General features: G+C 41.9%; 1 protein-coding gene across 1 annotated transcript in view; it reads right to left on the bottom strand.

The window, feature by feature from the left end:
- LOC126094443 (heat shock protein 75 kDa, mitochondrial) overlaps nucleotides 1-10,515 on the bottom strand; it is a 308,018-nt gene extending 297,503 nt beyond the window's left edge. Inside the window, exons 1-2 of the mRNA XM_049908816.1 lie at nucleotides 10,362-10,515; nucleotides 9,725-9,850 (exon numbers count right to left, since the gene is read on the bottom strand). Of these exons, the coding sequence (XP_049764773.1) occupies nucleotides 9,725-9,850; nucleotides 10,362-10,482 (247 nt within the window). The 5' untranslated portion in view covers nucleotides 10,483-10,515. The remainder of the gene's footprint in view (nucleotides 1-9,724; nucleotides 9,851-10,361) is intronic.
- Between the last annotated feature and the right edge of the window lie 5,297 nt (nucleotides 10,516-15,812).

Here is a 15,812-nt window from a genome sequence, read left to right as displayed (position 1 = left end):
GGCAGCATTTTGGGTTAGCACACAGGTGGTCAAGGGTTCGATTCTGGGTCAAGGCATATTCATTTTTATTTCCAATTTCATTCTGCCATATAAGACTGCAGTATACGTCATTTCTTAAGCCACTTGTATCCAACATTTACGAAGTACAATGTTTTGTAATAGAGTGATCAGACTAGTCAGAAATAGACAGTTGAATCAAATTACTTCGGACAAATCAGAAACAGATGAATCAAATGATCTGTCATAGAACAGAATAACTCCAAAAACAATATCGACTTTAAGATGCTGAAGGTTATTGCACAGTTAAATAACATCTACTAGACATTTACACTTGATGCAGTATGTCCACTCAGTTTTAAAACATTAGCAACCACTAACAGTAATAATTTACTTATTAATGACAGCATGAGATTTACAAACAAATATGTAGTCCTCAGAGCAGACACTCCAACCAAGACCCCCCCCCCCCCCTCCCCCGCACGTCCAAACATTGTGCGACCCGCTGGATCATGTAGATCTGGACTCTTTGCAACATGGTTTGCTCCACAGATACTAGAGCAGCATGAACATATGCTACCAGTTCTTTCACGTGTCAGCGGATTAGAATACATGTACTCCTTCAATTGTCCTCATGAGAAAACATCCAGATAATTTAGGTCAGGTGAACGCAGGGGCCATACAACTGGACCTGCACGCCCAAGTCATATTCCTGGAAATGTTCTGTCTAAATACTGAAGCACTTTAATACCAATGTGTGGAAGAGCACCATCATGCTGGACCCATAGCCAAATATGAAATGGAATGTCTTCCAGTGCGTCAGGCAAATAGTTCCAGAGGAACGCATGACACCTTTGTGCAGTCAACTGGTCAGGCAACAAGTAGGGACCAAAACTCCTGTCTCCCAATACTCAGGCCCAGATGTCGATGCCAAAGTGAACATGATATCCACAGTCGCAGGTGAAGTGCATGTTAACATCACACCAATGGTGGGCATTTTGCATACTGAAAACACTCTCACAAGTGAAGGCTGCTTTTACCGACCATATTACGGTGCCTATGAAGCCATCGCTGGCTGCCTCTTGTTGTTGTTGTTGTTGTTGTTGTTGTTGTTGTAACCATTCACAGAATTGCATCTGCAGATGTCAGTCTGCCGGATGCAGGTGTTACTCTACAGAACAATTGATAGGGCTACTGCCCATGCTTGTGCAGCATGTTAATGACTGTGCATTATGAGACATGCAGCTGCCTTGCTACGCTATGTGTACTTCACTGGGGCTCTTGGTGCATGACCTCCAGAATAGCTTCCTCAGTAGGTGGAGTACAGCGAGCCCGTGGACGACTTCTGCCATGCAATGGTGGAAGCAGAGGACTCTATATCCCAATGGCAAAGCTCCAAATGACAAAACACATTGTTATCTAGATGATGTCAACCAGGATACCTAGCAGCACATTCACGAGTGGCAACACCACCCCCATTATCAGTTGCACCAAGGACCAGAAGCATATCCATATATTCATCGTTTGTGTATGCCACACGAAGTCACACTGTTTTAGCATAACACAAAAAGAAAATACGGTATGTGTATGAATGTACAAGGAGTCTGCCATAGGCGTATTACTTCACTAGCAACTAGTCCCTGTCTGGTGAACAGTGCGTACAGTATAAACTATGTCATTAGTCGCAGTGGGCTGTTCTGCCTAATGCGCATTCTCTCCCTTCCAGCTTTTGTTCTGTATAATTCAGTAATTGTTGAATTAATAATTGTTAAACGTTTGTTTTCTAGTTACACTGTTTCCATAATGATAATGGATGTGATGTTTCCATATTTCCATCGATTATAATACCATAATAATAATAATAATAATAATAATAATAATAATAATAATAAAACAACAACAACAACAACAACAACAACAACAACAACAACAACATGCTTTCCACTGCACCAACTGCACACCACTACTTCTATACGCTGACAAAGGTAGTTACCACTATCTACATGTGATTACAATGTTTCCAGATTGCCAATCTTTAATAACCATTTACTGCCGGAAGTATGCATAGGACGAAATTTTGTGATAGACATTTTTGTACTGCTAGTATGTGAGGAATCACAATGCAACGTCCGAGTGTCCTGTATAGTAGAGTCTAACAACGATATTGCGCAAAACTTATCAGTTCCTGCTGAAGCCACAGAAAATTAATTCATTCTAATTAAATTGCCATAAAGAACTGAAAGAGGCCAAGAAGTGTGCTGGAAGTTGTATATCCCAGATCCTTGTAGTACTATGGAGAAACGGATTTCCTGATTTATCAGGAAACAGCAGATACCTTGTTGTCCGTAACGGCATAGGAAACTGTAGAGATCATGAGGTCTTCACAGTAAGCAGAAATGTTTATTTTGCATGTAGCAATTCTCAGAATTGATAAATAAGGTTAAGTCAGCTGTCCAGTGAGTGTATATGTTCGTTTTTCTTGCATTTGTTATCACAGTACATATGAAAGATAATTGCAGCTATCAATAAGAGTACCTGTTTTATTGATTTTGCAACAGATAGTTACAACAGAGATATATAGAAAAAGAGTGTACGTACTCAATAAAGTATACAGTTCACTTGTTTAATTTGTAATGAGCAGCTGTGGTTTATGAACCTATGCTTCCATAAAGAAGCCTCTTTCCCACTGAAATCGTCACAGAAGGTTCTCAGATATGCTTTGCCTGCTGTGCATAATTTCTGCTCGTGTTCTGCAAGGCATATTTTCATATAATATACTGACACAATACTGCATTATTGTGCCAATAATACTGAGTATGTAGAGGTCAACTAACAATCCACCTGTGCATCTATACAATGTCAATCTACAGGAATCGCACTGGTCTATTCACAGTGGTTGGTTAGCCTGAGACAATGCTGGACACATTCATGAACAAAACTTTATGGAATGTATAAAGACAAACCTAATGTTCTGGAACATTATCTTGAATATAACAATTCAACATATACTGTTTAAAATCGTGGCAGTGTGTGTGTGTGTGTGTGTGTGTGTGTGTGTGTGTGTGTGTGTGTGTTAGTATTTTAAAATAAACAATTTTTCCAAACTTACAAACCATTAACACTCCACTCTGCAATTCTACTGAATGTAAACTACTGTAAATCAGTAATAACCCTTAACCTGAAACATCAGTTTCTCATATCCAGCACTAATTAAGTTCAAGTGTAGTAACACAAGCAAGCACTGCAGTTTCCCTTTCTCAGTACCTTCATCTTAATACTTGCCACGTGTAAAGCAACATTCAACAATCATATTAGAACAAACAAGCCCTCGGTCACAAATATTAAGTCAAAATTGACCAGGTTGACGCTACTATGAGCGTCGTCTTCAGAATTAGACTAACTGTTCTGAAACATATTAAGTATATAATACATTGCTCACTAAAGTACGAGCAGCCCTTAGCGGCTCGCCATCTTACTTACAACTATTCATGACGCCGCTTTTTCGGCTTAGATCTTTTTTAATATGTGACTTGTAAGTACTGCATCTTTTTCCAGTTAGTACAAACTTTAATTTTATTAATGTATTATATACTTAATATGTTTTAGAACAGTTAGTCTAATTCTGAAGATGACACTCATAGTAGTGTCGAAACCTGGTCAATTTTGACTTAATATTTGTGACCAAGGGCTTATTTGTTCTAACATAATTCTGACACGGTCACTGAACCTAAGCAGCTATGTTCAAAAATTCAACAATCAATTCAACTTCGTCAATCTAGCAATAACATGTATTACTTAGAGCTGAATGCGATATATTGTGCCTGGAATACCGCGCTTTCGCATTAGGTATAATAAATAGGTAGACCACATGTTTCTAACTACTACACATTTCGCTTTCAATTGCATTTTCAGATTTCTTTATTTTATGGCATTTTATTATATGCATGAATCTATCTTACTGTTCAGTTATAGCATGGAGTGACTTTCTATGGGTAGCAAGACTTCTGCAGCTGATCCAAAATTTGTAGCTTGGATGGAACAGGAGTTACATGGTATAGGCGAAGAGAAAATGGGAATGACTACAACATTTTTCATGATTCTGATGCTGAGATTGATTTTATGGTAGTTGATGATGACTATGAAGCAGAAAATGATACTAGTGAAGAAAATACTTTATTGGAAGAAGTGACTGATGTGATCTGTACCACAGATAATTCCTCACAGCAAACACAGCACTTTTATGGCCAAAATAATTTAACATGGAACATTGTCAGTTAGAGCAAGAAAAACACCTTAGCATAACATTATGAATGGAAGAACACCTGGACTAACAGCCAAAGATAGAATTTGGGGCAAAAGCCATCAAAATCTCAAATATGGGAGAATTTATTTTATGATGACATGTTAGCATGGATAGAGAGAAAAAAAAGGAAGACGTGTATGAACTGTTCTGGGTCCAAGAAAAGGAAACCAGTGAACAAGTGAACCAAATGTGGTCAACTAATTTACCTGAAACATAACAGAAAGATGTGCTTCTACTGTGTAAAAGTGCTGTGGTTTAATATCTTCAGTTAAAAATACTAGGAAAAGAGCAGATTGCTACTCACCATAAAGAGGACCCCTTTAGTTGCAGAAATGCACAACAAAATGACTGTTACATGACTGTCTGCAACTCAACGGATCATCTTTACTGGAAGTAGCAATCCATTCTGTTCCTAGTATTGTTCATATTCCAGGCAGGAGTTTCCATTGTTTGAATATCTTCATTTTATTTGATTGTTTCCTTCATTTACATTTTCTGCAACTTTTCACAAATATCGTGACTGGTGTAACAATATTAACAACCATTTGAATATTAATACCAAATGACTGCACTTAAAATATTTCTAGTTTATTTTAACTAATGTAAAAAACAAAGCCTTTATGTGTGCTGAATAGTATTAAACCAACTTATGAGTTAATTGACAATTTACATAATTTTTGTCAACTAATATGGAATTATGTGATAAAAACATTATGAGATCTATGAGACCAAACGTTCCTAAATACGCAGATTTTTGAGTTGTTTCATGTTAAGGGTTACTCCAAATGAGCACCAACATTCATATATAACTAAAAGTACTGTTGGTGAGTATAGCTAAAAACAAAATGAATGCCATGTGGTTAGGACTACCACTATATGCCTTCCAGTTTTTCTAATTCTGCATCCCACCCTATTTTCCACAATATCCTCTACATTTATTTCCCCTGGTGTTCAATAAATACTCTCAAATTGGGATTTGGAAAGTAGTATAATTTTTACTTTTATCCACGTAGTAATGTGCAGAATTACAAGGTGGAACAAAAATGGAAGAAATCACATTAGAAGCCTCACTTTGCAACTATACTTCCATCAAACATTCCAACACACTGTCACTGATGCAACATTTATTACTTCTTATATCCATGGTAAAATGTGGTATACAGTCGTTTATATGCAAAAACATGGTCGAATACAGTGGAAAGTAAATTAGTTGACATCAATTAAATGGCTGCAAAGTTATTTATCCCTTTACTCTTTATCTGTGAAGTAGTGAAGCTCATGATTCTGCTCTGAACAATGACATTACCATTGGCACAGATTCTTGAAATATAATATGCAGTGAACGGCTTATCTGTTGTGCAGCTCGAGGTCTAGTTTAGGCTGGATGTTGTTTGGTTGTAATGTGGCAAAGTCAATTAATATGTCATGATAATCTTCTCTACCTTACATATTGTGCATATTTATTTACATTTACAGTCCCATTGAAAACCCCTGTTATCCCAATGTAGACTGATACACTCCTGGAAATTTAAATAAGAACACCGTGAATTCATTGTCCCAGGAAGGGGAAACTTTATTGACACATTCCTGGGGTCAGATACATCACATGATCACACTGACAGAACCACAGGCACATAGACACAGGCAACAGAGCATGCACAATGTCGGCACTAGTACAGTGTATATCCACCTTTCGCAGCAATGCAGGCTGCTATTCTCCCATGGAGACGATCGTAGAGATGCTGGATGTAGTCCTGTGGAACGGCTTGCCATGCCATTTCCACCTGGCGCCTCAGTTGGACCAGCGTTCGTGCTGGACGTGCAGACCGCGTGAGACGACGCTTCATCCAGTCCCAAACATGCTCAATGGGGGACAGATCCGGAGATCTTGCTGGCCAGGGTAGTTGACTTACACCTTCTAGAGCACGTTGGGTGGCACGGGATACATGCGGACGTGCATTGTCCTGTTGGAACAGCAAGTTCCCTTGCCGGTCTAGGAATGGTAGAACGATGGGTTCGATGACGGTTTGCATGTACCGTGCACTATTCAGTGTCCCCTCGACGATCACCAGTGGTGTACGGCCAGTGTAGGAGATCGCTCCCCACACCATGATGCCGGGTGTTGGCCCTGTGTGCCTCGGTCGTATGCAGTCCTGATTGTGGCGCTCACCTGCACGGCGCCAAACACGCATACGACCATCATTGGCACCAAGGCAGAAGCGACTCTCATCGCTGAAGACGACACGTCTCCATTCGTCCCTCCATTCACGCCTGTCGCGACACCACTGGAGGCGGGCTGCACGATGTTGGGGCGTGAGCGGAAGACGGCCTAACGGTGTGCGGGACCGTAGCCCAGCTTCATGGAGACGGTTGCGAATGGTCCTCGCCGATACCCCAGGAGCAACAGTGTCCCAAATTTGCTGGGAAGTGGCGGTGCGGTCCCCTACGGCACTGCGTAGGATCCTACGGTCTTGGCGTGCATCCGTGCGTCGCTGCGGTCCGGTCCCAGGTCGACGGGCACGTGCACGTGCACCTTCCGCCGACCACTGGCGACAACATCGATGTACTGTGGAGACCTCACGCCCCACGTGTTGAGCAATTCGGCGGTACGTCCACCCGGCCTCCCGCATGCCCACTATACGCCCTCGCTCAAAGTCCGTCAACTGCACATACGGTTCACGTCCACGCTGTCGCGACATGCTACCAGTGTTAAAGACTGCGATGGAGCTCCGTATGCCACGGCAAACTGGCTGACACTGACGGCGGCGGTGCACAAATGCTGCGAAGCTAGCGCCATTCGACGGCCAACACCGCGGTTCCTGGTGTGTCCGCTGTGCCGTGCGTGTGATCATTGCTTGTACAGCCCTATCGCAGTGTCCGGAGCAAGTATGGTGGGTCTGACACACCGGTGTCAATGTGTTCTTTTTTCCATTTCCAGGAGTGTATATTCATGTTTTTAACAATATGATTTGATTTACTGACACATAATGATATCAATTAGTGTGATTACAGACTCCTCCTCAAATCTTTGCTGTGGTGACAGAGTGACCTGTAGCATAGGCTCATGTCTAGGTTAGGGTGGAGGTGACAATTTAGTTGGGAGTATGCAAAGCTCCTGAAAGTGAACATCAAATAAAGATTGTGGTAACAGGTCGACCTGTAGCATAGCGTAATGTCCACATTTGTCCTGTATTTAATGCACTTTCATTATAGAAACTAAAACTACAAGGATCATTGAGGAAGACCATGTGAAATTATGGACAAGTTCCTTCTGAGTATTTTGATGCACATTACATACACAATCTGTGAAAAATGTGGATCCATGAAGTAACTTTTACCATTATATAAGTGGAGTACACATAAAAAATGTTCAACTCTAATATAATGAATATATCATGACTAACAAAAATTTGTGTCAAACTGAGGCTCAAAGATGGATTTTATGCTTTTTTCAAGCATTCAATACAGTGATTAGGCTGTCTGAGCACAACTCTAGGACTGACTCAAACTTCACTGTCACATATGTTTTCTAGTGGTACTTCCATCTCGCATCATTTAACTAAAACTCAGTTGGTAAAGAAATATCTACCGCCACCACCACCACCACCACTACTACTACTCTAGAGGCAAAATGTTAGGGGGTTAAAAGCACCACTTGGCACAACTGCTAAACACGAAGTGAACCAAATTGTGCATGACCTGTCACTGTTTTATCTACACATTACAGTGGTCATTGTGTCCCTGGCAGGTGACGCCACTGTTTGCTGACAAATAATTGGTCAAAGCTGACAGGTTGCAATGTATTCTTAACCATTCCTTTCACTTCAGTTATTGGGCATAATTCTCACACAATAACAGGTATCTCGTTTCAGGCCTTGGTTTGTAAGAGTGCGCTACCATTCTCATTTTTTACCTACTTATAACATAACACCTATTCCTAAAAAGTGCTGCACAATACTGGAACAGCAAAAGAAGTGTACAGTGATATAAATAGATAATTATTATACATTTTTAGATGAGGATGGCAACACCTTACAACACCAAGCAATTTTGCTAAGAACAAGTCTCACTTTTCTTGAAACATTATACAAATATCTAACACACAAATAGCAATCCAGAGAAGATATTTCTTTGGAAAAAATCATGCACTTCCGTATATTTTATATTCAGAAGTTCAACAGAATAATAGCAATCACACATAAAATAAATTCTACCTACATCATCCTTTACCTAAACTGACTGTGACACAAAAAGCATCAAATTACATAGCTGGACAAGCATTAGGACAGTGTCAAAGTTAATTTAATGCTGTTGTGAATGATAAGAAAAACTTCAGAAAAAAATTTAACCACATTTGCTCGACTGTGTCTTCTTGCAACAAAGGAACTGCCAAATTTATTGCATAGTATGTAAGGTTTGCAGTGTCACAGAGTGCCCTATCCTACCCAATTATGTTACTAGTGATGGCAGACTGATTCTGTCCAGTAGCCCAAGGTATGGGTTAAGTTGGAATGGCAACAATCGGCTGTGATGGGAAGAAAGAGAGAGAGGGAAAGGGGGAGGGGGAGAAAGAAAGATGAGAGGGGGAGGGGGGGGGGGAGAGAGAGAGAGAGAGAGAGAGAGAGAGAGAGAGAGAGAGAGAGCACATGTTTGCAGTTATACGCATATTTCAACTAATCAGTTCTGACAAACGCAGTTTTATGTACAAATAGACTGAAATTACTCCTGTGTAGCCAAATTTCAGTAGAGAAAATTAATTATTTCTGTATATCTGTAAAACAGCGAATGTTTCTTTATCATAGCAAGACAATTAGTATAAGAAATGAATACAAGAGAATGGATAACATTTAAAACCTCTAATATTTAAGTACTTCTCTGAGGAAACACCTTTCCATGCTTATTAACAAGTAAACAGCAAAATGTTATGTATTTAAGCTACAAAAAATAAGAGATGAAACTTTTACTTGGGAGGCTGAAAATTTATTATAAATGACCAACTTAAATCTGTCATGTGAGATGAACTGTAGAGCAACTTTTGCATCCCTAAAGCTGTTTTCTGATTGGGTTATGGAGCAAGCTTGCTGTAAAAGTGCACAAAGTAGGATGCACAGTCTTTCAACCATAATAAAATTCAATATTCTGATTTGTGTTATGTCATAAAAAATATAAACAAAACTGGAAAGTGTTTGCAGAAGTGATGTTTGTTATTTTGTAATTCTGGCTATTCAAATGGCAAACATTCAGTACAATGTCACTTAAATATAAATTTACCTTTAGTGTCACAAGAAAATTTAGTACCTTAGGTTAACATATATTTAGCTCCTTCAAGTGGAAAAGAAAATCGAGTGAACTGGGTGTTTTGTTTCCAATTGTGAAACAAATTACGACAATGACAATATCAGTTTAACTAAAACATAGGCTTACCTGTTACTTTCTCGGTATCTTTGATGACTGTATGATAATCTGTTGAATCACCTGACGCAGTTTCAGTTTTTGTGCTGTATAACCTCAGCTGCGTCCTGGCACCTACACAGGACTCTACCGCACGACCTAAAGAAAACAAGAAATTATTTAACACGATGTTACAAAGCAGAAATGTATTCCACGACGTGCAATGAGTGAGTGAGTGAAAGAGAGAGAGAGAGAGATATTCATATCCAAACATTTCCACTGATCTTTTATTGCGTACATGTCTTTTAGTGAAATGACTGAAGCACAAACCACTGACCGATTGCGAAAATGGTAGGAAAGGCTGACACAGATAATTTCTCAAAACAGAGAAGGAATTTATGTACACCATTAAAAGTAAACATTGCTATACAAACGTCACTAAAAAACAATGTACTTTATTCTTTAATGTTGAAACTTGTGCAAATACGTACACGATTATCTTACTTACTCAAATCAAAGAATTGAAGAACTGTCAACAAAATGTCAGTAAATACTAAACAATAAACACAACTGCAATCCAAGCATTCCACATTGTGTGAACCGGCAACACGATTTGCTTTAAACAGCAAGAAGTATTTTGGTATCAAAAGTAATAAGTTTGTAAACCTACCACATATTCTTCGTTTTAAAACACATGTCCTAGCCGCTTCATGGCGTAAAAAATGTACTTCGTTCTGCAAAATTAAATTTCCAAGTTTCACTACACGCTGTAGCCGTATGGAAGCAGCCATTTTGTACCACGTGACTAACAGTCGGCTGTTTAGTCAGCAGATGCCGCCAATGACGCGCGCCACTTGTGTGCAGCTACGACAAGAGAGCTGTTGAGTATCTCGTTTTAACCCACGCGCCGGTTAAGTACGAATATCCTCGTACGCATGTGGACCCCAAAGATAATTGTGCGGAACGCTGGCGTATATGTTATCGCGCAGCTCCGAGATAAAGGTTGTCGTACGTCACAGTATCAAGAAATGTCCGTGTGATGTATCATTCGTGTCAGTAATTGTAACAAATGTGAAAGGTGTCGCAAATATAGTCTAACATGGCATCACTGCTGGGATGCTGGAAGCTAAACCTGTTCCAGTAAGCAAACGTCGCTGACATGACGAAACGTGTGGGTCGCGTGGTGAGGTTATGCGGCAACAACCTGTTGTGTTGTGGTGGTGGATAAATAAGCAGTGTGAAACAGTGACAGTGCTGTGGCTGAGACAAGCGTTGTGACGGTGCTTGATAACCAGGGTGAGCGTGTTCAAAAGTAGCGTAAACGCCGGATGGCAGTAGGCGTGATTGTGCTTACTATTGTGAGGGTATGAAGTGACAAGCTGGCATACCCTTTAGGCCTGTGTGTCTGCGAGACAGGCGTCCTGGATCACGGCGTGGGCGGCTGCGTGGACACGGGGCTTGGTTCCCGGAAGCCCCCGGTGCCTGGCGTCCCGCCACCCCCAGGTATTCTAGGGGGTGGCGGAGGCGGCACAGGAGCAACAACTAACGTCATGGGTGAAGTGCCAACTCCAAAGAGGCAGGCTGTGTTTGACAGGTTAAGGAGACGCATAGAGAATTATCGCCGTAGACAAAACGACTGCGTGCCGCGATTCGATCAGTGTTTCAATGGTGTTGTTGAGCAGAATATGCAGGAGACACTTATACTGAAACAACGGTTTCTGGAAACCAAAACTAAACGAGCTGCAAAGAAGACGGAGAAGAAACAAGACATGGGCCTGCAGAACAGTTTGCACACGGTAAGTTGCAGTCGTTGTTTCATTTTCTTGTCGCAGCCTTTCACAAACTCATTGCTATGCATAGTTTAACTATTTTGATTCCATAAATGATGATACTGTATTGCCTTAGGGCAGGAAGCACCTCAAATCAATTTCGCGCCATGTTTTTTCTGTATTTGTTGTTGTACCGCGTATCCATAGCAACAGGTTTCTGTTGCTGGAATTTAGTAATCTTTGGGAAGCCATCGATATGAAGCGAATGCTTATGCTCATTCATTTATGTTCTACATTGAAAGAAGTAGGTTTGGATTTCATCCAAGAGTTCTTCTGTTGAAATTATTAGACAGCACCCCTCCCCCTCCCCACTTTTTTCTAAAAAAAGAAAAAAAAGGCTGCTGATATTAAGTTCGTCAGTACGGAGATCTGTGGTTCATTATGATATATGTTTGGAACAGTTCGCTAGTATAATGTAATAAGCGTCGATACAGTCGTCACTGTTTTTCATGAGACGCATCAACAGGGAAAATTCAGTGATTTGTAGAAGAGGCCAATGTCATTAAACTGCGTTGTGTGTTAAACGATGTTGCAAAGGAAACTTGTTTGTGTGGTATACATGTAGTGGCTTTTGTCATCATGCTGCCGCTTTTGTTTTCATCGTTAACAACGTATTCAAAAAGATGCAGTGCTGTACCTGTATCACCTATCTACCCGAGTAATTGAATTACGAAATGGTTATGTGCGAACGTATATTTGACATACTCATGGGCAAAATGAAGGAGATGTGAGAATTAGGTAATGGCTACAGAGGAAACATTTTAGGTGTGTGTTTTCTACGGCTGTCTTGGTGCCAGTTACAAAGCTTTTTTCACTATAATCCAGTGTGACTTTTCAGTGATTCTCCCAACAAGCTTGTTTCCTCGAGCTATCTGTATGTTGCCACAATGAAGTCCGTAGCTGTGAACTGTTGAAACTACTTTATCCATAGAATCAGACAGAGACAAAACTCTCGAGTATAATATTATGGAATTAAACATAATTTTTACGAAATGATGACTTCTTTTACTTTGTTCACTTGTCATATAAAATCTGCAGCAAATAGTTTAGTTTGTGAGCGTCCTTCCTTGAGCCATAGTTAAATTTCGTCAATGTGACTTCCACGGCAAATGTCAGGTGCTTGTAAACATAAGTCATAACATGAGGCGAAATTGTAAGTTCCTTAGTTTTGAATGAATCTCCATTCGTCATTAGAGAATCTGTTCCAAAGTATTTTCCTGTGCGAACTCCTCCAGAGAAAGTAGAAACAGAGCAGCAGCAAGAAAGAGCGTTTCTCTCGAAGCATGATTTGCATGCCAGTGAACTGGCAGCGTCGTCAGCACTTCTGTGGGACAGTGCTTTGGTGTAGGCAGAATGTACACTGTTTAAGGCAACCCTCTGTTAGAAACTTTAGGTGTGATGACGATGCATAATAATTTAATCGACGGCTCATCATAAAGACTACAGCTAATGTCGAGCCAGTCTATTGTTTTACTAGCTTCTCCGTGTGGACATCATTCAGGTTTATTAATGAAGTTCCTGTTTTTGTTTGAATTATTCTGTGACAAAGCATTAAATGCGAATCGAGGACAAACATATCTGGACCTTATCAAGCAATCGATTGTAAGATTCACTTCACGTAGCTCGGAAATATATTTAGGAAATCATAGCTGTTTGATTATTGGATCTGACGTTTTCTGTTGCTGTCCTTTTTCGTGGTTTTTGTGGGACTCAAATGTCTTGTTTCACAGCATCATGAACCTTTTACAGAAACCCAGTCTCCCTGTCACTTTAAGTATCTTCAGTCAGCTGTCTTTCCCGCATGGCGTCTACGTTTTTTAACAAATGTGTTACCACGTAGCTACCTGTATTTATGCTGCTTCCGCGAATAACCGGGCGTTCACGCCGTGGCTTATTAGGGAAAAGTACTTACGTTTCATAAATCAAGTGGGTAGATACATGTAAAAGAAACGATGAAACTGCCCCCCGAAGGACCAAATGCATCGTAAATATCGGCCGACTCCGCGAATTTTCGTATTGTCGCAGTAAAAAACGCACAAATTTATTCGCATGTATGCGAAATGTCACCGAGCGGTTTTATTTCTTTATTAGATCTTCCGCATTAAGTTAGATACCAGACAGAGTGAAGCGCTGTAAAGATGCTTTGCCACAAATTACCAACAGAAATCCATGAGGGTAGGAACAGAGACGCTTGTATGTAGACGTAACAACCACGTGCGCTGCACACTTAACATTCATCTGCGACGAATACCCTTTCCAGGACAACAGTAGAGAGGAAACTTACTTCGGGCAGCATTAAAAACTTGTTTCCACTGGTTTTCTGAAATGCTTTGGAATATTGGGATAGAGCTCCATATCAAATTATATACGTTATATTATTTTCACCCAAATATGTGTCAAATTATGTTCTTACGTTCCCATTTCGTGTGTAATTACCTGCGTAGCTAAATACCCAGTAACCAAGCACCTATAAACACTTTGATATACACTCCTGGAAATGGAAAAAAGAACACATTGACACCGGTGTGTCAGACCCACCATACTTGCTCCGGACACTGCGAGAGGGCTGTACAAGCAATGATCACACGCAGGGCACAGTGGACACACCAGGAACCGCGGTGTTGGCCGTCGAATGGCGCTAGCTGCGCAGCATTTGTGCACCGCCGCCGTCAGTGTCAGCCAGTTTGCCGTGGCATACGGAGCTCCATCGCAGTCTTTAACACTGGTAGCATGCCGCGACAGCGTGGACGTGAACCGTATGTGCAGTTGACGGACTTTGAGCGAGGGCGTATAGTGGGCATGCGGGAGGCCGGGTGGACGTACCGCCGAATTGCTCAACACGTGGGGCGTGAGGTCTCCACAGTACATCGATGTTGTCGCCAGTGGTCGGCGGAAGGTGCACGTGCCCGTCGACCTGGGACCGGACCGCAGCGACGCACGGATGCACGCCAAGACCGTAGGATCCTACGCAGTGCCGTAGGGGACCGCACCGCCACTTCCCAGCAAATTAGGGACACTGTTGCTCCTGGGGTATCGGCGAGGACCATTCGCAACCGTCTCCATGAAGCTGGGCTACGGTCCCGCACACCGTTAGGCCGTCTTCCGCTCACGCCCCAACATCGTGCAGCCCGCCTCCAGTGGTGTCGCGACAGGCGTGAATGGAGGGACGAATGGAGACGTGTCGTCTTCAGCGATGAGAGTCGCTTCTGCCTTGGTGCCAATGATGGTCGTATGCGTGTTTGGCGCCGTGCAGGTGAGCGCCACAATCAGGACTGCATACGACCGAGGCACACAGGGTCAACACCCGGCATCATGGTGTGGGGAGCGATCTCCTACACTGGCCGTACACCACTGGTGATCGTCGAGGGGACACTGAATAGTGCACGGTACATCCAAACCGTCATCGAACCCATCGTTCTACCATTCCTAGACCGGCAAGGGAACTTGCTGTTCCAACAGGACAATGCACGTCCGCATGTATCCCGTGCCACCCAACGTGCTCTAGAAGGTGTAAGTCAACTACCCTGGCCAGCAAGATCTCCGGATCTGTCCCCCATTGAGCATGTTTGGGACTGGATGAAGCGTCGTCTCACGCGGTCTGCACGTCCAGCACGAACGCTGGTCCAACTGAGGCGCCAGGTGGAAATGGCATGGCAAGCCGTTCCACAGGACTACATCCAGCATCTCTACGATCGTCTCCATGGGAGAATAGCAGCCTGCATTGCTGCGAAAGGTGGATATACACTGTACTAGTGCCGACATTGTGCATGCTCTGTTGCCTGTGTCTATGTGCCTGTGGTTCTGTCAGTGTGATCATGTGATGTATCTGACCCCAGGAATGTGTCAATAAAGTTTCCCCTTCCTGGGACAATGAATTCACGGTGTTCTTATTTCAGTTTCCAGGAGTGTATTTTCGTAATCCGCGAATGGCCCGTACGTTTTTCAGTTTGTACTTTTCCACTTACCTCCGTGTTATTTCAGGCCAGTGTCTATGTACTACACATGTAGTGACCGTTTGAGAATTCTCATGTCGTATAGTTTCATCTGTCTAAACCGGTGCTCCGACGTTTCGTCCGTTACCAGAGTTGTTCACGTATACTTCACAACTCTGATGATGTATGGCAGTGTTTCGCTATCTTCCTCATGTATACCTTAATGCTCTGTGCGTCCACATTTTAACTTCCCATAACCACTGTCCAAGATGTTCAGTTAAGATCTTCTATTCGTTATTGAAGTTTATCTGCTATAGGTGCGAACAACAGCAGGGCGCCCAAAACCGAATTTAGCTGAGG

This window comes from Schistocerca cancellata, chromosome 8, assembly GCF_023864275.1.
Source record: "Schistocerca cancellata isolate TAMUIC-IGC-003103 chromosome 8, iqSchCanc2.1, whole genome shotgun sequence".
NCBI classification, from domain to species: Eukaryota; Metazoa; Arthropoda; class Insecta; order Orthoptera; family Acrididae; genus Schistocerca; species Schistocerca cancellata.
This window is presented reverse-complemented; position numbering and strand designations above follow the sequence as displayed.